The sequence below is a fragment of the Camponotus vicinus genome, unplaced genomic scaffold (assembly GCF_025532165.1).
Source record: "Camponotus vicinus isolate PSW18456_S1 unplaced genomic scaffold, iyCamVici1.0 SCAF_11, whole genome shotgun sequence".
NCBI classification, from domain to species: Eukaryota; Metazoa; Arthropoda; class Insecta; order Hymenoptera; family Formicidae; genus Camponotus; species Camponotus vicinus.
In genome coordinates, this window is record NW_028141947.1 from 11,848,206 (window position 1) to 11,871,374 (window position 23,169).

The 23,169-nt window shown below is 32.6% G+C and overlaps 2 protein-coding genes and 1 long non-coding RNA gene across 11 annotated transcripts in view; 2 read left to right on the forward strand and 1 right to left on the reverse strand.

Moving 5' to 3' along the window:
• LOC145961209 (telomerase-binding protein EST1A) overlaps positions 1-23,169 on the reverse strand; it is a 101,459-nt gene that overhangs the window by 76,287 nt on the left and 2,003 nt on the right. For 6 of the 8 annotated variants that reach the window (XR_014435594.1, XM_083081191.1, XM_083081190.1 and 3 more), the window contains exons 4-16: positions 22,807-23,085; positions 22,437-22,690; positions 22,127-22,324; positions 21,917-22,049; positions 21,650-21,822; positions 21,053-21,283; positions 20,619-20,969; positions 20,374-20,541; positions 19,732-20,253; positions 19,563-19,641; positions 19,379-19,489; positions 17,993-18,223; positions 17,662-17,723 (exon numbers count right to left, since the gene is read on the reverse strand). Coding sequence is in view for 7 of the 8 variants with exons in the window: in XM_083081191.1 (XP_082937317.1) it covers positions 17,662-17,723; positions 17,993-18,223; positions 19,379-19,489; positions 19,563-19,641; positions 19,732-20,253; positions 20,374-20,541; positions 20,619-20,969; positions 21,053-21,283; positions 21,650-21,822; positions 21,917-22,049; positions 22,127-22,324; positions 22,437-22,690; positions 22,807-23,085 (2,792 nt within the window). In the remaining variant the exon portion in view is untranslated. The remainder of the gene's footprint in view (positions 1-17,661; positions 17,724-17,992; positions 18,224-19,378; positions 19,490-19,562; positions 19,642-19,731; positions 20,254-20,373; positions 20,542-20,618; positions 20,970-21,052; positions 21,284-21,649; positions 21,823-21,916; positions 22,050-22,126; positions 22,325-22,436; positions 22,691-22,806; positions 23,086-23,169) is intronic. The other 2 variants (XM_083081192.1, XM_083081196.1) reach the window with 1 other exon arrangement.
• On the forward strand, positions 1,075-4,279 carry LOC145961656 (uncharacterized). The gene is made up of 9 exons (XM_083082088.1): positions 1,075-1,879; positions 2,012-2,128; positions 2,217-2,334; positions 2,598-2,871; positions 2,968-3,090; positions 3,227-3,317; positions 3,548-3,684; positions 3,757-3,889; positions 4,051-4,279. Exons 1-9 carry the CDS (start codon positions 1,724-1,726, stop codon positions 4,099-4,101), a joined length of 1,200 nt encoding a protein of 399 aa, XP_082938214.1. The 5' UTR covers positions 1,075-1,723; the 3' UTR covers positions 4,102-4,279.
• Positions 17,902-23,162, forward strand: LOC145961211 (uncharacterized). Of its 2 annotated transcripts, none has more exons than XR_014435597.1 (3): positions 17,902-22,359; positions 22,459-22,759; positions 22,835-23,162. It is a non-coding gene; the product is annotated as an uncharacterized LOC145961211 (long non-coding RNA). The 2 variants fall into 2 exon arrangements; XR_014435596.1 differs by having other exon boundaries at positions 17,903-22,348.

A 23,169-nucleotide genomic window follows, 5' to 3' on the forward strand; every position in this document is an offset into this window, starting at 1 on the left:
AATATAAATAATTATTATTTATTATAATTAGAAATAGTTATTATTTATAATAAATAATTAATTTTTTAAGTATGTCATTATACGTTTCATGTTTTCTACCGCATTCGCAATGCGAAGGTTTTAGCCGATCGTTCGTCTTATCTCGCGTCAATCACGCGCCACGCGCAAGTCGTTTGTTAGATGTCGCGTGTCGCGTTTCTGGCAACATAACTCTTGTGGTCGCGCAGTCTCCGCGGTCCGTCGCTTCGTGTCGAGTCATGTGTTGTTTGCATTCGCGTTTCTTTGAAAGTAATTTTTGGTATCGATAAATCAATAGTGAGTGAATAAACAGTAAACTCGTTATCGTGTAATCTGTATTGTGTCAATCGAGTGTGAGACTAATAATCGAAAAAATTTCGATGTGTCGCGCATCTCTAGCAATCATAACCGTGCAGCAGATAACAACAATACATAGCATGAAGATTCGCTACGCTGCTACAAGGTGAGTGAGCAAGTGAGTAAGCAGGTGAGTGAGTGAGTGAGTGACCGAGAGAGTGTGAGTGAGAGACTGAATGAGAGAGTGTATGAGTGTTGCGTAAAAGAGAGAAAGAGAGCGAGAAAAAAGTGCGTGCGTGTGTATGAATGTCTGTCCCTCCTACCCTCCCTCTCTCTCTTTCTCTCTCTCTCTTACGCACACACTCCGCCATACACATATCGCGTGTAGCAATCAGCTGATTGCAACGTCGGACGGCCGGCGATCCGGAACAACTTTTCATTATTAAAATAACGTTATTTTAAGGAATACGTATTTCTGACGTAATTCTAAGACATTTTCTTCTTTACCAAAATTTTATTTAAAGCATAATTTTATGTTATAAGATAAAATAGTTAGCGACTCATGCGGTGATAATCACCCGTCGGGCGGTCAGCTGCGCCCGCGCTCGCGGCACGCCGCGCCGCTCCTGCCTGCCTTCTGTACCCGACGCGTGATTTACTAACTATTTTTGCTCATAATTCAAAAACTACGCTTCAAATCAAATTTTGGTAAAGGAAAAATTGTCTTAGAATGGTGTCAGGAATACGTCATTTTAAAGACATAACGTTTTTCAGGATCGCCCTGTATATTACTCGTATTAATTTCTAATTTTCATACCAATGCCATTCCTTCCAACGACGGTACCATCATTTAGGAGTAAACGCTCCTGGAATATACTAGAAAATTTCCGTTGTACTTCTTTCAAAAAACAAGTTTATAAAACCGAATTTATCTATATAAAATTCCTTGTTCGCACTGTTCACATCATTAACTGGACTCAAATCCGATATATCTCTCTCTGTCGCTCCCATAAATCGTAAAGTTTAATAAAATTATGATATATTCGATATTCTATATTAATCTCGTGTGCTTGCGTTGGCGATCTTTGCTTCTTCTGAATTGTTGAAAAGAAACATACTTGTGTTTCCCTCAACATGAAACGAACACACACAAAAGCGTTCATTATTTCGCGTTCAAAGAACGACCCGGAAGATAATATACCCTATTATTATGATAAAGGAGAAATGATGAAAGAACTAAAAATGTGAAAGAGAAAGGGTTCAAGTAATTGCACATGTATTATCTTATTGAATTATTACGTTGTCTTTACCGCGTTAAAAGAAATCGATAACTAAGCTCCTATAATTCACCGAATGATGAGCATACACAAGGAATCGCTGATAATCCGTAATACTAGTATTTCACAAAATGTTCGACAAAAAAGACATTTGGAATAGTCGGTACTATATTATTCCTAAGGTATACATGACTATATCGGGAATATGGCCGTATGACAGGCTGCGCAACAGATGTATGTGCTTCGTGCCGATGTTTACGTTCTGCTTTAGTATTATGATACCTCAGGTATGTATGTTTAATCTTAAAAATTGCGAAAGGATGACAGATTATTTATTTTACCAATTCATTGAATCATTTTCTTTCCTTTGTCGATAAAAATCTCTCAATATGTTCAATAATATTATAAATTTGATATAGTTAATGTACGTATTAACTGCAACGGATCTCAATGACATTTTCGAGAGTGTGCCAGCCGTACTGATTAGCATAACATTCAGCTGTAAGATAGCGGGCATGATGTTGAACAGCAAACATGTAAGCAATCATTATATACGAATACAATGTAATCCTTTGTACAAAAATTATTGATGCGATGGAAACTGTGCACGCACAATTTATATAGATCAAATCTTGCCTTAAAATGATAGAAGATGATTGGCTATCATTAAATACAGATGTGGAAAGGACTATTCTCGCTCGCCACTGCGAATATGGACGATATATAACAACATTTTACGTAGGTACGTTATAGAAATTGAAAATATATAGCAAACTGTGCATGTTTTGAACATATGTAAGAGCGAGCCTACGTGCATTTTGTATTACATCATGTGTAATTTTTCGAATTTTTTTAAATTTATTTTAAGCCTTAAAATTTGCAAAAAATACAAAAAAAATCATTTTTGCTTAATTTTTAAAATAGACATTTTCTTTTTTTTAAATCATAAATAATAAGCATCAATGAAAATCTGCTCGTATAACACACACATATATTTTTTTTTAGTTTTTATGCATATGACAGCATTCTTTTATTTGCTCAAACCAGTCGTTCTGACGTTATTAGAGGACAATATCGCGAACGCAACGAAATCGTCCATATCGGGAATATCAAAATTGCCATTTCAAGTCGAGTATGGCGAGAAATTAGATCAATATTTTTATCCTATAACGATTCATTGTTATCTAGGCGTGTTCGCTCACGTATTTAGTACGCTCGCAGTTGACACCTTATATTATACTTTAGTCCAGCATGTCTGCGGAATGTTTTCAATTGTTGGGTAAGAATATTAGGATCACAAGGAGGATTCAGTCAAATGACGATTAAAAATTAAAATATAAGACTAAGATTTTTGCACTAATATTTTTGTTTTCAGATATATGTTAGAGGATATCGGAAAAAATAGTGACGCTAATTTTCATATGAAACTAGATAAAATGGAAGATGTTAATTACCATAAAGCATTTAACTGTTTGCGTAGGCATCTTCACGCAATACAGTACGTATTAATAAAAAATATCTATTCTATTTTAGATTTTCTTTATATTTTAGAAGAGATATTTGTACTACAAAATAGCTGCTTTATCGATATTTTCATGTTGCCTGCAACTACGTTCAGATTCGCGATTTTGCAGATTCGCGGAATTAATCGAATCTACGTTTACAAATATCTTCCTGGTTAGCATTAGTTTAAATATGATTTGTGGCAGTATATGTGGTATACAAGTATGTACTAATTTCTTTTTTTAATTATACTTTGCAATAAATATATGTCCTGTAAGCAAAAATTTTGCAATTTTATAATGTCCTCAATTACAATCAATGTTTGATAAAGATAATATTTATATTTTATACGTAATTTCGGAAGTATGATATATATTTGTAAAAACAAGAACTAATTTGAAAATCAAAGGCAATTCGAAAACATCTCGAAAGCAATTAAATTTCTATTACAGGTAGTAATGAATTTAAGCAATGCGAAAGATATTGCAGCACCTCTTGCAATCTACATTGCCCAACTCACTCATCTTTTTCTGCAATTTTGGCAAGCTCAATTTTTGTTGGACTATAGTATTGTTCCATACGAATCGATGTAAGAATACAAATTTGATTCGCTAATTTTTTATTTTATTTAAACTGATAAAAATCTCGTTTTCTATTATAGTTGCAGAGGAAAATGGTATTACACTTCGGGAAGATGTCGCAAGATATTTCTTTTAATCATGAACAGAACTATATCACCTTGCAAATTAACTGCTGGCAAAATTGTCACTTTATCAATTGAAAGTTTTGGAACGGTAAGTAATACTATATGATTGATTCTCTAAAAGTCCAGTTTATAAATTTAAAAATTTTATGGCATATTTTATTTATTTTCATTATTTATACGATACGATCAGAGTTAATTAAAAATTATTTAATAATGAAAAAATATATATACATTTTTTATTTTTTAAAGGTTCTAAAAACATCGATGTCTTATTTCACGATGTTACGTTCTTTCCAATAATAATACCACTAAAGTAGCTCATGCATTATTAATATCTTGTTAGTATAGTAAAAAATGGTATACATATATATATGAAATGTATATCAACTCTCTTTCTTGATATTTTTCTTAAATTTCAGAATTAATTAGACTAACGTTGACTCTCTTAATCCAAGTATTTATAAATTTGAAAATACATGTTTTATCCATTACATTCTATCTACATTATTATCTACTTCGTTACATCCTGTAATCTCATGTTTTTATATTGTGTATGTGTGTTTGTTAATTATTTCATTTCTTTTTTTAATTATTCAAAGAAAAACTCATAAAATTTCATTTCCATAAATGAGATGAACAAAATCAACCAATGTTTCCGCTAAATTTCGTGCTTAAAGAAAAATTAAATTTTATATTTTTTATTAATTAAATTTTATAACATTTTTAAAATTTTTAGAGTATACAATCACAATTTTGTAAGTCATTGCATTTCACGATATTGATCCCGAGATAATAGACGTATCTTTTATAATAACTGACTCAATGTATCTCGATGGTAGCTGAGAATGTGCTACTTTGCCAGAGAGTAAGAGAGAGAACGAGAGAGCACCAAGTCATTCTGACCTCTTCGTCAACGTACCGTTACGTATTACTCTCGATTAAACACTAGATTAAAGAATAGCTCAGTAATCGTTTAACCCCTTCACTCCGCGTAATGAATCACTCGAGAAATCATATCCGAAGAGACGAAATATCGAACGCGACGCATAAGAGTCGTCGACGACCCTCGATCGCAAACCTGGGCTTTCTGGCCCAGGAGAAGAGAGAACATTTCGAAGAGAGGCCCCATTCTCATCGCGTCTATGTCGCGAGCTATAAGAGCGGATGCTGAAATCAGACACCTTCGGCGCGGATCAAGGTGCACTCACACGCTCGTTCGATCTTCGAAAAAGACCGTTAGCCGCCGACTAAAATCAAGCTGGTATGCCATCATCCCACATTGCATAGTATAATCGCAACGTGAATATTTATTTGAGAGAGAAAGAGAGAAATAATGCTGCAGTTCATGAGAGAGTAAAACGCAAAATGTAATTTTGCTTTAAATAAATGCCGTCCTTTGGCAGCGCGTAAAGATCTCTTTCGCAAAATATGAAACCGATTTATATACTAAGTATTATGATTGTCACACGAAAAAAATATTACGCACAAGTGTAATAAAAATTATATACAATATAATTTTTTTTAATTGTGGAATATACTAATATAAGAGAAAATTATATGTAGGATATTTTTTTTTAATCCAATATTATTGTATGTATGTATATATTTTACAAATGCGCATTATTATTATTCAAATATTTTAATGCACAAAAAATACATAATCGTTAATAAATAATAAAACAAATACATAATTTAGAATTTTTTATAGTATAATAAATATCTCAATGTTATTGTTCCAGCTTTACAATAAAGATTGCAAAAGGGAATTATTTTTCATGTAATTTGTACTGTAAAATTTTCTCCGTGTATATTATAATTCTTTAAAGCTTTATCGTTAAGAATCAAGTTAAGAGATGCGTGGAAAATGTTGAGCTATATGATTACTTCGCTACTCAGTCATTGGCTGCGTTCAGCAGAGAAAGCTGCTTTGCAACTGTTGTAAAATGCGTGAGCCTGATTGGTGTATGCTCTTAATTTTGACTGAATCTAAGAGCATACATCAATCAGATTCACGAATTTTACAACAGTTGCAAAGCAGTTTTTCCTGCTGAACGCAGCCATTGACTCGGACTACTTTGTTCATTGATTTGGATTCAGCGGCAGCCATGAGACACTCTACACTATTACTCGATCTCATTTAATCAAATTACTTGATGCATTTTATTCAAAATTAAATGCAATTTGAACATCCCTCATCGTAATTTATAGTTATCATTAATTTCGCGTCCCGGGGGATGGAAGACTAAAGACACCTGCAGAAAAATGCATCAAGTCCAATTGTCCTAATGAGTCTAATTGTCCCATCTTGTAATTACTTTCGTTCCTCTTGATGAATAAAAAAAACACGCGATGGAACCAATGGGAAGCGAATTCGTTTTCACACGAATCTAGCGATGATCTTTTTTCGCACAACGAATCTCAATGTCTATCAAGAGATACTCGATCGTGCCAAATCATGCGTAGCAAACAAGCAGATAAACCGCATATCTGCATATATTACATTTAACTTAGAATACGTCGTATCTCATTAATACTCGGACTAATAGTATTCTTAAAATAAATGTAATCGATATAATCTGAGAGAAAGAGAAAATTTTTTGTATATTTAACGAAAATTATTTTATAATGTTCTTCTACTTACATGTTTTACATATACAATGATAGACGGAGTGATTTTGAGCCTCTCTTTCCTGCTTGAGTCTCGCCGCACGAATGACAACAAGGTGATCGTATGTAAACATTAGCGCGCTATACGTCATAGTACGGCAAAAATAACCAAAAAAGTCGAAATATAAACTTAGAGATTTTACATTTCTTTATTACTTTAATTATAAATGGATAAACCATTCGTTAAAATATATCATTCGAAATGATTGAATGTAAAATTATATTGTTATTGCATTCAAAATTTATATTTGTTAGAGATGAATATATATGACAAATCGTGCAATCTTAAGCGTTAATGTAATAATAATAATAATATAAAAAAGTATAATGATCAAATAATATAATCAAATTTAATATAATAATAATGTAAGAATAATAATAAAATTAATAATAATTATTTTAATACGATGTTTTCAAGCAATTATTCTTACAAATATATTTGAAATTTAATATATATTTAATACTTACTTTAAAAAATTCAAGAAAATATTTTGAAAATATTTTTTGAAAATACGTTTATTTAATAGGACGTGGAATATTTCACATAGCAATGAATAATGTGACGTATAATATTTTGCCTTGACGATGTATAGCGCGCTATTGTTTACACTTCGCTATTATTGTCATTCACGCGGTGAGGGTCAAATGAATAGACACGAGTGTCGTATTATTTCTCGAACTACGATCGCGACAAGTAATAGAAACAAACGCGATGCGATCATCTCTTATTATTATCATAATTAAAGTTTATGCGATTAATTAGTTCATGCAACGAGGGATTCATACAAGAATTTTTTATCGGAACAGTGTGAACTGAAAATTTTTCGTCAATTTAAGTAGAGTTTTTTTCATCATTTTGTAACGGAGTAATATATCAATCATTGGATAAATCAAATAATTTAATTAATCGGAAATTGTGATGTAATAACTATTTATTAGTGATACATTTATTTTGCGGAACTTAAATGTTTGAAATGTAATATTGATTGTGTATTCTCAAATCAATCTTAATTAATTTTATTATGTCACATATCATTTCCGGTTATTAATAAATCATATACAACAAATCGATACAAAATAAAGTAGTGCTTTAATCTATTGTTTAATAAATACAATATCTAATACGTATTAGATAATATAATACCAAAATATATCTAGATATATTTCGATATTATATTTGAGATATATAAAGTGATATAAATTATAAAATAAAAATAATGCCATGCGATTAATGATATTCTGATAATTAGTATGCGAACAGTCGTACATATTAATCATGTTTTTACGAGTGAGTCTGTTGTGCAAGTGTCATAAAGGAGTAACTATAGATGAACAAAAGAGAAGACTTGGCTCGAGTTACAGTAGATCAACTATGAGGTGAGTAAAATTTATTTATTACTTATGTATGAAATTATTTATTTTCGCGGTAGTGATTAAATTGTCACTGTGAAATATGCACATGATATAATAATCTAGATTTTAGTTTGAGATATTTAATTATATTAAAATATTTATGTCTGTGATGAGTAATATTTTTATATCAAAATATTTCAATGTTGCTTATATCAAGTTAAAAATAATTTTGGTAACATATAATATAATATATATTCTCGTAGCCCAATCTTTACAAAAACCAAAGGAAGTATTTATATATTTACAAGATTGAGAGTAAAAATAAATTGTTAAAATTTTTTAAAAATAGAAGTGAGATGAAAATTTTTAATATTGCTATATATAATTCTATTTTTTATTATTATGACATATGTGTAAGACATTTCTTGTTTCAAAACTCTAATTAAAAAATTAATATGCTATTATTCCAATATAAATCTATTTTTAGCAAATATACGGCAAAGAGAGAGATACGGCATAGTTTTCTTTGCTAAAAATAAAAGTCGACGATATTGATACGGAGGTGAACGGATGCGGTTAATTGGCAATTTTCATATTACTCGAGCATAATCGTAAATCTGTCTACCTATTAATACCATTTAGCGAGATACATGACGATATCGAGCCTGCTCGTGACTCCACGATCGTCGATTTCTTTATCTTGTTCGCGCTTTACAAGTCTTCCATGGCGGATCGAACGACCTCGTTCGGGATAATGCGCGGCAACTAAAAGTCATATCTGCGACCGATCGATCATAGATAACCGATAATAATCCTATGGCGGACCTGAGATGAGGCTCGTGAAAATTCCGAAGTAGCGACGACGGCCGATTAACTTTACGGTCTTTTGATAGATGCTAAAAACACTATTATTATACACCTCACGTGGGCTTATTAAACTGCTCGTTGCACTTTTATTACGATTTTTGCGACGCTGCTATCACGTTCAAGATAAACGCTCAAATCGGTTTTATGCTCAATAAAATATTATATATATATATATATATATATATATATATATATATATATATATATATAGCCATGCGGCGCAGAATTAAAATCATTTTGTGACTAGAAACGTTATAATAAGATTGACGAAATAGTTTTTTTTAATTCCAATTTTGCTATCTTTCAGAAAAGAAGCAAATTATCCTATATAATCATAATAATTCCACATACACATACATATATGTATATAATTAAATCTTTTTTTAAAGAAAGAATTATACATATAATTCAGAGAATCATTTACGAGATTTTGAAAAATAATTTAGAAAAGGAAATGTATGATTAATCTATGTAGAATGTAAATATTAAAACGCAATCAATATCATGCAATTAATAACAAATAAAATATATAAATTTAGTAAGTTTAATGCAAATTAAAAAAACTAATTGATTAAAATATGTATATATTTCTGTATATATCTCAATATTTTCTCGAATGGGAATAATCACTACTGCACAACTCTCAGAAGATAAGGATCTTTCAGTTAATTTAACTCAAGGACCGGTTGTAATAACGTCGCTCAGGGCTAAGTTTAGTTAAGCAAATTTGTTTTCCGCATCTACACATCATAAATAAGACTATAGTTACATGAAAAGAGATAACGAATCGCTGAACTAGATCCACTTAAATCGATAATATGGAGAACTACTCCATCCTTTGCTATCCTTATACAGATCTTATGCAAACCGTACAACACCGGCATTTAAGAAGCCCCCTCGGCAGCCCGGGTTGTCCCATCGACATCGACGGGCTGACTCTATGACTAACAAGTTTGCACTTTAGCGCATAACGGGGCATTCTGTCGTGTACCATAGATCATGGTCCATGACCCGCGGATTGCGTGGGCCGACCACCATAATCATTCTTCGCCTCGATACAGCGACGGCAATATGGTACCACGAGCATTAAGTTTCTTCTTCTTCGCCGCCTTTCATTCCCGCTCCCGCTCAATCTCAATCGCGCTATATCCCGCATCGAACTCACTCCTCTCGCAGCCAATTTCGTCGCCTCGATCGGAAGATAATCACGACGCGCGAATAACTCCTTCGGGGAGTTGTTTCGAATTAAATTGACGAATTACGCATAGCAATATGATTTAATAGAAAATTACTTGTCCATTATATATAAATAATATATTAATTGCTAATCTGAAATACATTGGAATAATCAATTAGTAAAAACAGCATTAATACATGTACATTATTTTCATAAATTTGTATTAAAATTACATCAAATATATTTTTCTCTAAGATATTTATATCATATAAAAAATATTTTTGATTATGTAATTTTAATATAATTTATTAAAATAACGCAAATGTCATTTTCACCCTGAAGAATTTGACAGATGTTTGCGGGTCACGCGGTATGCAATTTCAGCTTTCATTTCACAAGAAAACGCAAATCCGGACGAAATAGTGTATAATTCTATGCACATGAGATATTCGCGAGCGGCGCAGGTTGTATCATAAGCCCATGAAGATTAATTTAGCCACAGCTATAAATACCCGTCGGATAGATAATAAATCGTCCCGCAAAATACGCAGCGCGGATAAATAGATACCTTCGGGCTAACGAAATTCCTTCACTTTTTCATCGTCGGTCGCGCAATTACAAATAATTAATCGGCTCGGCGCGACATCGATCGGGACACGATCGTACATCGTATATCCAGATCTCCAGATCGCCCGTAATAGAAACGTAATCCTCTCTCTCCCGATGTTGGATTTTATCTAGATTGCAGAATCTAAATGACTCAATCGCCGACGACTATGTATCAACGCGGGACGCGCATCGAAAATGATTAAGGCCAATACGTCTCGCTGTCGTAATCGATGTCATTAGCGTAATTATCATTATTTGTCGGCGGGCAATAATATCGTCTAAAGTCGCTTGAACCGCAAAAATCGCTCCTCAAACCGACGCAGTCGGTGCATTTTACTTTGGAAATCAATTATAGTAATAATACGGCGCGTGAAATGACACGGGGCGATGGATAGTCTAGCTCTGATTAAGCACCGTCGAGGGAAAATACACGGTGACATAAATTGCAGACTGCAATCGTGTGACAAGATGTAAGTGTCAAGGTCATTTTTCACATCTTCTTTCTTTTTATACTTTATAATATGCAGGATAAGATTCATCACGTTCATGTTGTCAGTACTATATCATATATGTATTTACTCTTCATTTATAATCGGAAAATACAAGAAAAATCAAATTCGTATATTTTTTACGAGACCATTGAGAGAGCAAAAGTCTCTCTGATTTAAAATTTATTTTTTCCCGGTATTTTTTTATTTACAATTCTTTTTTGTTAATTATTTTAGTTTTAAATTGTCTCAAAGATTTTTTCAACATTGTTTATATCGAATGAAAAATCCTTGTTCTTTTTTATTCTCAAACTTTGCATCTCATAAAAACTTTTTGGTCAAAGAATCTTTATTTTAGACGACTAATTCTTTCCGAAATTTTCAAATATTGACACTTATAGTCTGTTTTACGTCAAATCTTCAATGATTCTGTCTACCTCTTATATCAATGCTGCTATTTCACACCTCCAGACTAACAGATTCCCTCGATCCAAGTTGTCGCCACGAAGAAATTCTGTCCGACGAACGTATCCGCGCGTATCGTATAATCTCATCGTCCTTGCCAGCAATGCAAATATAAACGGCGGCATAACGAGCCATTAGCCCGGCAGTGTTGATGACAGTGCCCGATAGGTCGACTACTATACCCGCTATTTCATCGCAAACCGAATGCGTCGCGGACGATACTAAAATGCGTGTTTCCTGACGCCTTAACACTCCGAACATCGTTTAATCATCGATTACCATGGATTCTCGCGTAAATCCACGCGAAACGTGAGAAAATAAAAATTTGCAAAAATATATAAGCACATTAGCCAAACGAAATGCGAGAATCGAGTATCAAGGATAATTGATAAAATTTTTGTTTCATACAACAGTTGCAAATTTGCAAGACAATTATTTCTTTACGCATCCTGTGTCAGAGTAAATGCTTACGTTTCAAAAAACGTATAAATAAATTATAAATTCTATCCATTAAAATTTTATATAAGATATAAATTTAATATTAAAATTTTTAGATCCCCCCACTTCTCTTTACAAAAAGATTCCAAAGTTGTTATTAAAGTTATAACGCAAACTATCTATTCATCGGAAATCTCTCATCAGGTAAATTTGAGTTTATACGCGAGAAGATGATCTGTGAAAGAACGACGATCTATCGATCAATCGAACGACGTAAAAGCAACGAGATTTCATTATCGCGTAATTCGTCGAATCCGGTCGGCGGGCCGGAAATCTGATCGTTTGCAACGATCGGGAGGAATCCAGATGGTCGCGATCGGTTCGCGTTGTGTAGTGTACGTCGCGGAGGAGATGGCCGGGCCGAGTAGTCGGGTTCTGGTCCGCGGAGGCTGCGGTATCCGACGAGGAGAGTGCCCTTGAAGCGGGCGGGGTCGTCACTCGCAAGGGCCGCGGGTAAACGACCATCGGAAACCCATGTGTGTTACCAGCCGAGAGAGCCTCATAGCGTAGCTTTACTTACTCGCACTACTTAAGTTTCTGGCTGTGTATGCGCGTCTCGCTTCTCTTTCTTTATCTCTCTCTCTCTTTCTTTCTCTTTCTATCCTCGCTATCCTGCCGTCTCCCTTCCTTCTCGCAGAAACATCACACTACGGTCCACGGGAGAATCTACCTTGCCCATCTAACCACCGGTGGAAGCGCCGCCTGCGACCACTTTTCTCTCTCGTCTTACTAGTGTTATGAAACGATTCCTGCCTTCTTCCTTCACATTGTCAATTTATAGGTTTAATTACCACCTCTTGGCGCGACACGACCCTCACGATCTCTCCCGATCCTCGTCCGGCGGAAAAAATTCAAGCGCCATCTCATACGGCGACACGTTGAGAGCGATTTAATCTGTCGAACTACTATATTAATCGACGAAAAGCGATTTGTCCTGCAACTCGAAATTATCGATCACCACCAACAAGCGCGCACGTTCTCAGTAGAGAATTCTCCAGGACATTCAATTCTTTCAAGTGCCCAATCATGGCACTTGTATTTTTTACTCATAATATGCAAATATATATCATAATAGCCAGAGGAAGAAATAATCAGAATTTTAATGTATAAAATTGTGAAATATTAAAAGAGGGAAAAGTGTGAGAGATATATCACTTAATTAATGCATATTATTTATAATGCCAACATAAATAATCACTAAGCTCTTATTCTAATTTACTTGTTGAATTTTTTTAATATCTTGCTAATTTAAACAATTATTTAAATAGCGTAATAAGTACGAATACCGAGAAACTTTTTTAACTTGACATGTACTTTTTTGAAAGTTTTTTTTTAATATTATTTTAATCTCACGGATAATATGTATTATTGGTAATATTTGTCTATATATAATTACAATAATCCAAATTAATTTACAATCAATTTATATAGTCAAAGTTCACAAAAACCTGTGATAGTTTATATCTTTTAATTTTATTTAAATGTCAGATTAATATAAAAGAATCCTTTTCTATTCTTTTAAGTTTTTTTTAAATAAAATTGTAAATCGAAAATTTTTTTAAATTATATCAAAAATTATACTGTTTCTATGTATGTATATTTTTATTATAAGATATTTCAGTCTAAGTAATTTTTTAATCCTTTTTAAAATATTTATTTAAGTAAAAAATTAATTATTTAAATATTTATGTGTAAATGTAACATAGGTTCAAATATCTTATTAATATATGTAAATTATTTCAAGATATATATATAAATAATTTTTAGAGACATTTAGAGATGTGTATGTTTCAAAATAAATAAATAAATAAATAAATATATAAAACTTTAGTTTTTAAACCAAATGGAAAAACTCTCAAAAAAGCTATATATGCTAAAAAGGGTTAAAAAAGGGCTAATTGACGACGAGAAGCACGATACTACGACGGAAAGAAAATGGTCCGCGATGGACCGTATGGTACGAGGGCAACCTTGAATATAACTCTGTAGGGTCGGAGGACGAACCCTAGTGCTTCTGCAACCAGTAATGAGCCAAATCCATTACAGCAACAGCAGCCGCGACGCAACGAGTCAGCAACACCGTAAGCCAACCATACTAGCATCCGACTGTGCACTGCACGGTCTCCCATCTCTCTTCCCCTTCCCCACCTATCCGCGATCTATACATGTGTGCCTATGCCACGCACGTACCTTGTCGTTAACAAGCACCTCTAACCAATGGCACTGGTTCGGTACCAATTCCAATTATAGACCGCGAGTACATTCTATGTAACGTTCTAATAGTATACAGAGCTACCCAACGTGCTCCTGTATTTTAAGGGCTCGGTCTACTTTAGAAGATCAAAAAATCGATATTTTTTTACATTTCCTAAAAATATGATGTCTTAAGAACATGTCCTTCAAATTTTATTTAAAAATTCGCTAAATTATCGAAATTATAAGATTTTAAATGGGGTAGCGCATGCGAGTCTTTAAATAAACCTGCAAAATTTTAATTTTAAACCCACTTTCTCTCAAACTGCTATTTTTAAAGATTGTGTAACGGTTATCTTGAAAATTAGTGAGTGGAATTATTTCAATATTTTTTCAATAAAAGAAAATATTTTTTGAAATTACTAATTAGAATTGAAAAATTAATATTTAATTAATATTAATATTAATTTTAATTTAATATTAATATTTAAAAAATTAATATTTAATATTTTTTATTTTAAAGAAACAAAAACATTTTAATAAGATTGAAATATTTAATTTTAAAATATAATACTACTTTATTTTTTTCAATTTTTCCTAATGAAATTAAATTCAGTACCTCAAAATCTTATGGAATATATAATAAAACTAGAATAAAACTTTTGAAATGTAAAACTAGAGTAAAACTTTTAAAACGCAAAACTTTTTACATTTCAAACAATTATATGGAGTAGTTCACGCTGTTAAACCATACATTTTTGAACATGCTAAACTCAGAGGCTCGTTTTGAATTAAAAAAAGTTAAATATTCAAAAATACAACTGACATACAATACTACTGACATACAATATATTCAAACATGAATGAAAACGTCAAAATAAATCAATTTCTATAATATTCTTCAGAAAGAAACTCTTAAAAATCATCAAATTTTTATACTGCTAATGAAGTAGGCTCTTAATATTGTTTGTCTTACCTCCTCTCATCGATGCTCGTCGTCAACCCACACTGTTTCTTTCACATGACGCGCCGAAAACAATTATTTAACTGGTAAAATTTAACTTCGTACGAATGAAAAATTCGAGGGATAAAAATCTTTTTCTCTCTCTCTCTCTCTCGCGGTCCGAATTTGTCCGGTGAATTATCGCCGAAGGGGTGCGCGCGTACGTACGATAGTCGCGAAGTACGTATCTCACAAGGTCACAACACGCACGGGACAGCATCCCCGCCGCCGCTTCCATCGTCGTCACGTTGCGGTCGAGACGGTGGTGGTCGGGTGGCGCCATGCAATTGTCAATTAACATTTTTACCGCCGCGCGTAAGAAAACACGAAGCTGTACATACCACGAACCCGCGTCCGCTCGGCGTCGAGGATGCGATGAAGTTAGGCACATTTATACATGAGATATATACATACAGGGGGCGTACGCATCGTATATGGCTATTCATGGCGTGACACGACATTTTTTTCGACAGATTGCCCCAATCCAGATAAATTTGCATGGCTTCATAATGCGTATGTGTAGAAAAAGAATCAGTCAAGTGTCTAATATAAAAGATGCCATATTTCTTCATCTTAGATAGATAATCGATCCATTTTTATTTGTACACATTATGCAACTATGCATAAATTTGTTTGAAAATGCAATTAGTGTGAAAATATAATTTGAAATTTTTTAAATAGTACAATCATGGATGCATAAATATCTAGATAGGTTTCGAGTACGCTTCAAACATGGCTAACTTCACATGTATTAAGGCCAGTGTACATACATATACATGGATATCCACATTAATTCGACCAAATTCTGAGGCATCGCGAAAGTGTAGAAATGTAAAGAAAGAAAAAAAAAAAAAGAGTACTCGACAATGAGCGAATGAATTCATTTTATGTGACAAACGCGATTTGTTATCCGCAGCATTTATTTATAACATTTTTTTCAAATATTACTCTCTTATCAAATTCCTGAAAATCTCCCCTAATGAAGCTAATAATTGCAAATAAATTAATAAATCAATTTTGATTTTCAGAATATAAATGTTCTCAACAGAGCTTGCTTAAGTTCTTGAAAAGTAATATTTTATGAGAACTGATAGTTATCGCTTAAAAATTCAAGGCTCTTTTTGAAAATAAAAATAAAGACAAAAAACAAAGTTTATACACGCAAATATTAAATAGAATAACAAAATCTTTTTATAAATCAAAATATAGAGAGACATATTATATATATAATTAAAAACAATTAAAAATAGTAATAAAGAAAAATATTATATAAACATATATATATATATAAAATATTTAAATAAAATTGCACTTCTTTTCTAGATATTTAAGAAAAAACCACATATTTTTTCGCTCGTAAAAATCCGGATATGTTTTGTCTTTGTTGTATGACATACATATTCCGAATTTTTCCTTTTTATATTGCTAATCGAATCGCCGAGAGAGATTTTCTAGTGCAATATTTCTAGATTAATCAGTCTGGATTAAATGCCATAACACTTTAATATCCCATTTGCGATATTTAGATTTTATAAACTTGTAGGGATGCAGCGTCGCGAATTTTTAAGCGATAATCACTTTTGCTTGGTCGCGATATCAGTTGCTAATTATTCCGATTATTTTTTGTAAAGGGTAATATTTACTTATTTATGCATATTTGCAATAAAGATATATTCTGTTAATATACAGAATACACTAATGACAAATTTTCAACTTTCCATAAAAACATCTTGCAATTTGCGCTAAGATTAGACATCACGTATACTTCGCTTACTTTAACGTAATTGCTTCTGTTAATTAGAATTTCATTAAGATAATGCAGATGATCTTCGTCAATTTCTTAAAGCTATAAGCGAAGCTAAGATAAGGAAAGTAAATATCTACTACAGTGTATATTCCTTAATAAATCATTATGTTGTATATCAAAGATACTTGCACGTTTTTTATATAAAATGAATTAATGTAATAGCAGTTACAATTTTATATTAAAGTCTGCTCTTTAGTTGTTTTTTACAAATTTAATATGTACTTTAACAAATAAAGAAAAAAAGAAATGTACAAAGCAGTGATAAAATATTACTGTAATACATCATGAGCTTTAAAGAACAAAAATTTAAAAGAAAGAGAAAAAGAAAAAAATATATTTATTATTTCTCTTCCTTCTTTTATATTAAAAATATATTATTTTAAAAATATATTATTATAAAATTACAAAATCGAAAAAATTTCGCACTGACTTTATCCATGTTTAGTAAATGCGAGTAAAATATACAAAATAGTGATTTATCCTATTCATGGAACACATTTAGTAGACGCGAAAAACGATTCTATAGTTTTCGTTATGAGAATAAACGCATTTATCAGATGCGAATATCACACTAGACAATCAGTTAATCAATATCAAACTACTTCTCTAGTATTTATAAGCAAATTTTTAATGATGAAAAAAAGATCCATAATTGTTAATTATAGATAAGCTTTTTCGTTTTATTTTATAGAAAGAAATATAAAGAGGATTAATTATCATTGAAAATACTCACCCTATCTTGGTGATGAGTTTTCCGTGAACATGAAGATATGAAGTGACGAATCGTTTGTTCACCTAAAAAAAAAGAAAGATTAAATCACATGAGTATCGGAGTATAAAATAGAATAAAAGTAATTTTCATAAATACATATAATATTTTAATGATAATATTATTATCAAAAGCATGTTTACAATATATCAACAATATTTTATCAAGCATATTAACAATATATGTATATATATATATAGAGGTTAGGTTAGGTTAGGTTAGGTTAGGTAACTGTAACTGCTTTTGAAGACTGTTAGATTAGAACTGTGTTAGACAAGAAATGAGCAACACAAACCTCGACACTTGTTAATTGCGATAACTCCTCCAAGTCGCTTGTATGGGACAATCTCGTCTCGTTGGCAGTGGACGTGCTGGTTGTACGTCGCACTCGTCTACCATCACCCGGATGAATCCACGTCTCTCTCCTCAATCCACCGCCGATAATATTCGCACCTTCTTTTTCTTTCATCCTCGCTCGCTCCTTTGATTCTCTCTCTTCCTTCCGCTTACGTTCAATAGACTCGTACTAAGAATATTTCATTTACTAAGACAATATCTTTATCGCATGATACATTTAAAACGAATACAGTGCATAATATTCGGCTTTACAATTATTAACATATATTACATTTACCGTCATATTTATGCATGTTTTCGTCATGTATTATATGTACAAGTGTAAAATATATGAGCGTAATACTACCAGTGTCCCGCAACCAAATTTTCATATTCCTACAAATAATTTGACGATTTTAATTCGTTTTTAATTATATCAAAATATTCGATGCAGAGTATATTATGGAATTGTGAGAAAGAGAAAGAGAGTATTGATCAATTTCTATTAAAATTTTCAATATATTGAAAAGTATTATCATTGAAATAGAAAGATGGTAGCAGGATTGTCTTTGTATAGGTAGCTAGTCATACAAACAGCGCCAATTGGACAATATTTGTACTCCTCATTTGTACAAGTTCCCGCATCTATGAGAAGTGCATGCTAACGAAATGTGCAGAGCTGTTGCAAAGATAAGAAGTCTCTAATTTGGATTTACAGCGCAAAGCATTTCCGAAAACTTAAGAACATGTCTTACAAACAGGCAATCTCAAAAATGCTGCAGGCATATCGTTAACAGATATTGTGTTCTTGTACAGGTTTCTTTGAAAGTACAAATAAATTTCCCCTTTTTTGTTAACTTATTTTGTATGTTTTTTTCTGTATAATGTCCTTAATTTTTTTAAAGCTAAAATTCGTGTGAACGATTACTACAGCTATGTAAAAATAGCTATAATGTGTATATAGCTGTAATGGCAGATATTTGCATGAAAATTTACTATTTTAATAAATTAATAGTTGTATGTGAAATGCATTAATTCGCCACATTTACAAAAAAAAAAAAGAGTTAATACAATATAAAGTTTTTAAGAGTGCACAGGTGAATTGAAATATCAAGGCTCCAAAGCACACAAAATAAAAAATCTAAATACGATTAGCAATAAAATAATAAACAAATAATAAAGCCTTGACCAAATAAATATATGACAAATGAATATCTAAAAGGTTCACACGAAGTGTATCAAAATTTACTTACATAATGTAGATACTGGCGGCAGAAGAAAATCAAAATATTAACGTTAGTATAAATACAAACGTTTTAAAGGTACATTTCATAATTTTTCTTACCTTTTTTCTGTTTTCGTCAAAGAGCGCTATCAAGCTCTCTCTGGCAGAATGAAAAGGATTCGACGCCATAAGAGATCGCATGTAGTAATACACAGCATCCAATTTCCGTCTCTGAAAACGCGATAAAACATTGAAAAATTATATATTGAATTATATCCATCATGATAAATATTAATATACATACTGCGTAATGTGCTAATAAGGCAAGCTGATTGTAAGGTCTACCATTTTTAGGATTGATTTGCTGCGCTTTTAGATACCATCTAAGTAAAAAAAGATTTTTTGTTTAAATTTAAAAATATTTCAAGCTTTTAAAATTATATCATTATCACGAGATTATTTTAAATACTTACTGTCTAGATTTTCCATAATTGCTTGTTTCGTTTGCTTGTTCTTTGTATCTCGCCAAATCTCCCAAGAATAGAAATATCTTTTGGGAGCTGACTAAGGCTAATCCTAAGAGTCCGAGACCCTTGGGTAAACTCGACGATGCAAGAAACGTGTCCAATTTGAACTCGTATGTAGTCTCGAGAGCGGTTAGTAAACTTTCCAGATAAGTAGTACCCTCATCAATAATATTTAACATTATCTGTTTGTAACGTTCTCGTCCTTCCGCGTTCTCCTTGGGTGCTTTTCGAAGCATCTCGATCAAATTATAAAACAATATTTTCCAAAAATGTTGTTCAACGTTTTCCGCCTGACAAAATTTGATATCGGTTTCGAGCAAAATCTTCAAACTCTGTTGAAGAAAGTGTCGTATGTACGCAACTCTATCCAAACGCGATGTAAAGCCACCTGAACTTATTATCCATTGTAATTCCAGATCGGCACGTTCTATATCCAAGAGAAGGCAGTGATTTTTCGCTGAATGAAAACTAACGACAAAAAAATGTTAACATGTTAACATAAGGACATAATAATCTAAAAATTATATATATATATATATATATATATATATATATATATATATATAAGGATATTAATAGTTTACGTACCTGGCTGAAAATGGTTCGTACCACGAAGGTCTCATATTTCCGATTTGATCATTCATGTATGGTGATGGCATACCATCCAATTGAGTGCTTTGAAAAGAATAATGAGACGGTGTGACACCTACATTAGATTGAAATACTGGAACACTCGATACTTGCATGTCATTATCCCTTAAAGAGAAAATAAATCATCGTTTAATTTCTGCAACTAATGGATTACAAGAAAAATAGAGAAAAACCAATTTTACCTTTGTACAGCTGCTCTACTTCCAGGTGAAGTAATAACAATAGGTTTATGCGGATTATTCGGATCGAATAAAGTTCTTTGTTGTTGCTGCTGCTGCTGCCCAGTACCTTGTTGAGAAGGTGCAGTCGTCTGATTGGGAGACGACTGATTAATATCGTTAGGCAAAATTAAGACACCCGGTTGAGCATTGTTGTGTCCTGTCGGAGACGAATGATGTGCTGTCGAGTTAGAATTCACACTCGGAAGAGGAATAGTATGAGAGGAAACTTTAGGAGTTTGTCTGCCTTCATCAGATTCGCAAGTCGATATCTTTCTGCCTGTTCTCCAATCCTCGTCCAAATATCTATCAGTTCTAAAATAAAATATTCGTTATATAATCTAAGATAACACTAAAATAGTACTGACACGCATAAGTTTTCAACAAAAAGTAAATACCTGCGTCTATGAAGATCATCAAAGCTTCTGTAATTGTTGCCATAATTTCTGTCTTTACTCGATTCTCGACTACGCTGAATAATACTACGCCTTCTGTGATCGTACCGCCTATTACTGTTATTATTATTATTGTTATTCTTTTGATTGATGTTGTAATTATCATTTTCTCTGTTCTGTTGATTCTTCTGACGTTCGCGGCTGTTGCCTCGCCCTTTATCTCTGCTAGTACCACTTGAACAATTTAAAATAATCTCATAAAAAATCTCTCAACATTCATATTTATATAATAGAGTTTGAATAATTTTGGCAATATGGGGCGGGATAGACAAAAATTTCTGGAAAAGGATCCGACATCTTCGCTACAAGCGAAATTTTAATTTAATCGCCGTATATTTGTGTTTGCAAGTATGCAAAGTTAAATGCGGCTGCGCATGTCACGTGATCTTTTATGATATATGTAGGACGTGATTTTGTGGAAAAAAATCAAGAAAATCATACGAGGGATAAGTTTATTCGGATTCCATATTTTGAAACTTATCTTTAAACGATAAAAAGGGCAAACAGATAAAAAAGATAATATGATAAAAGCATGCTTACCGGTCAGTATCACGATGTTTATCGCGTTTTTTTTTTTTACGTCGCTTGTAACTCTCGCCTACGGCCTGACTTCGTGGCATACTTACGCTCTCGCGTATACTTAAGACAGACGAACTACGACTCAAATATTCCTGTTCCAACTTTTCATTCAATTCAACTTCTTCGCTCCAGTCCTAATTGAAATAAATTGAAATAAATTAGTTTTATATTAGTTTTTATTATCCAAAGAATACTTGTAGAATTGAATTTATTAATTTATGTACTTACAAATGTTTCAGATGCAGTAATAGATGATGGATTAAATGATTCGCTTTTCATGGAGCTAAGATTCGTGTTTTGTTGATTGCTCTGTTTGTCCAAGCTCGAATTATGCTCATATGTGTTACTGGTTGTTCTTTGCCTAAAAATCAATCCAGTTATCAAATGCATAAAAAATACAAAGCAAAAAAAGAAACAATTGTTTAAATATTTAATTACATATTGTTAGTGCGATTGTTGATTGGTGATGCTGCACCTCTGCGATGATTTTCAGGTGATTTATAACCTCTGTTTGAATTGGACTGCGAAGTTGCCGGCGATGCAGATGACGGTGGTGGCATCATTGCACTATCAGCGCGGCTTAAGCTCTCCATACTGGTATACATAGTGCTGTTACTACCACGGCGATCATAAGACCTAACATGGGTTTTGTGATTTAATGTAATTTTAATGTAATTTTTATTGATTTATATAAAATTTCAAAATCATATATAAAATCAGATATAAATATAAATAAACATTTTTGTACCGATTCATGTATTCCTGACTAGGAGTATGGGATCTGGAACTCGGCGCCGAATATTGTTCAGGAGTGACAGGTCTGAAGATGCTACTTGCTGTACCTTCCAATTCCTCTGGTCTCAGTCTACCTCTTCCTCTGCTTCTCACTGGTACAGTGTTAGCCCAATTAGATTGTGGTGGTAATGGCCCAGATGGCGGTAAGTTTTGCATCGTTTGCGAATGTTGCATTGCTGATGGATAATTATAACTGGATGAAGCCTGCTAACAATTCATGTTACGTTTCATATATGATGTTGCTTCAATCATCATATTTGATACCAGTTAATGTATGTAAGTATGCAAAAAAATTATATAATTAGCACTTAACAAATCTTTACCTGAAATGTAACACTGCTACCATTCCAGGAATCCTCTGTGGACGTTCCCGGATTGTTGCTAGGTAATGCATATCCGTTATCAATGAGATATTTCTTTTGCAACCGTGGTGGCAGAAGCTCCAACTTCATATTTTTCGACAAACTATCTTTCGCATTATTGCGTCTGCCAGAGGGTGGTTTGCCTTGAAATTTATCTGAATGTCCAATGGGTTCCACGCTACGCGTATCTCTCGTACGATTAAAATCATTCTGATTTGTCATAGACAGAGGTTCAGAACCCTAATAACATAGAAAAAAATATGTTTTAAATTGTACAAATTGTGCACGAGAATATATTATGATTTTATAACCCCCGATTTTTGT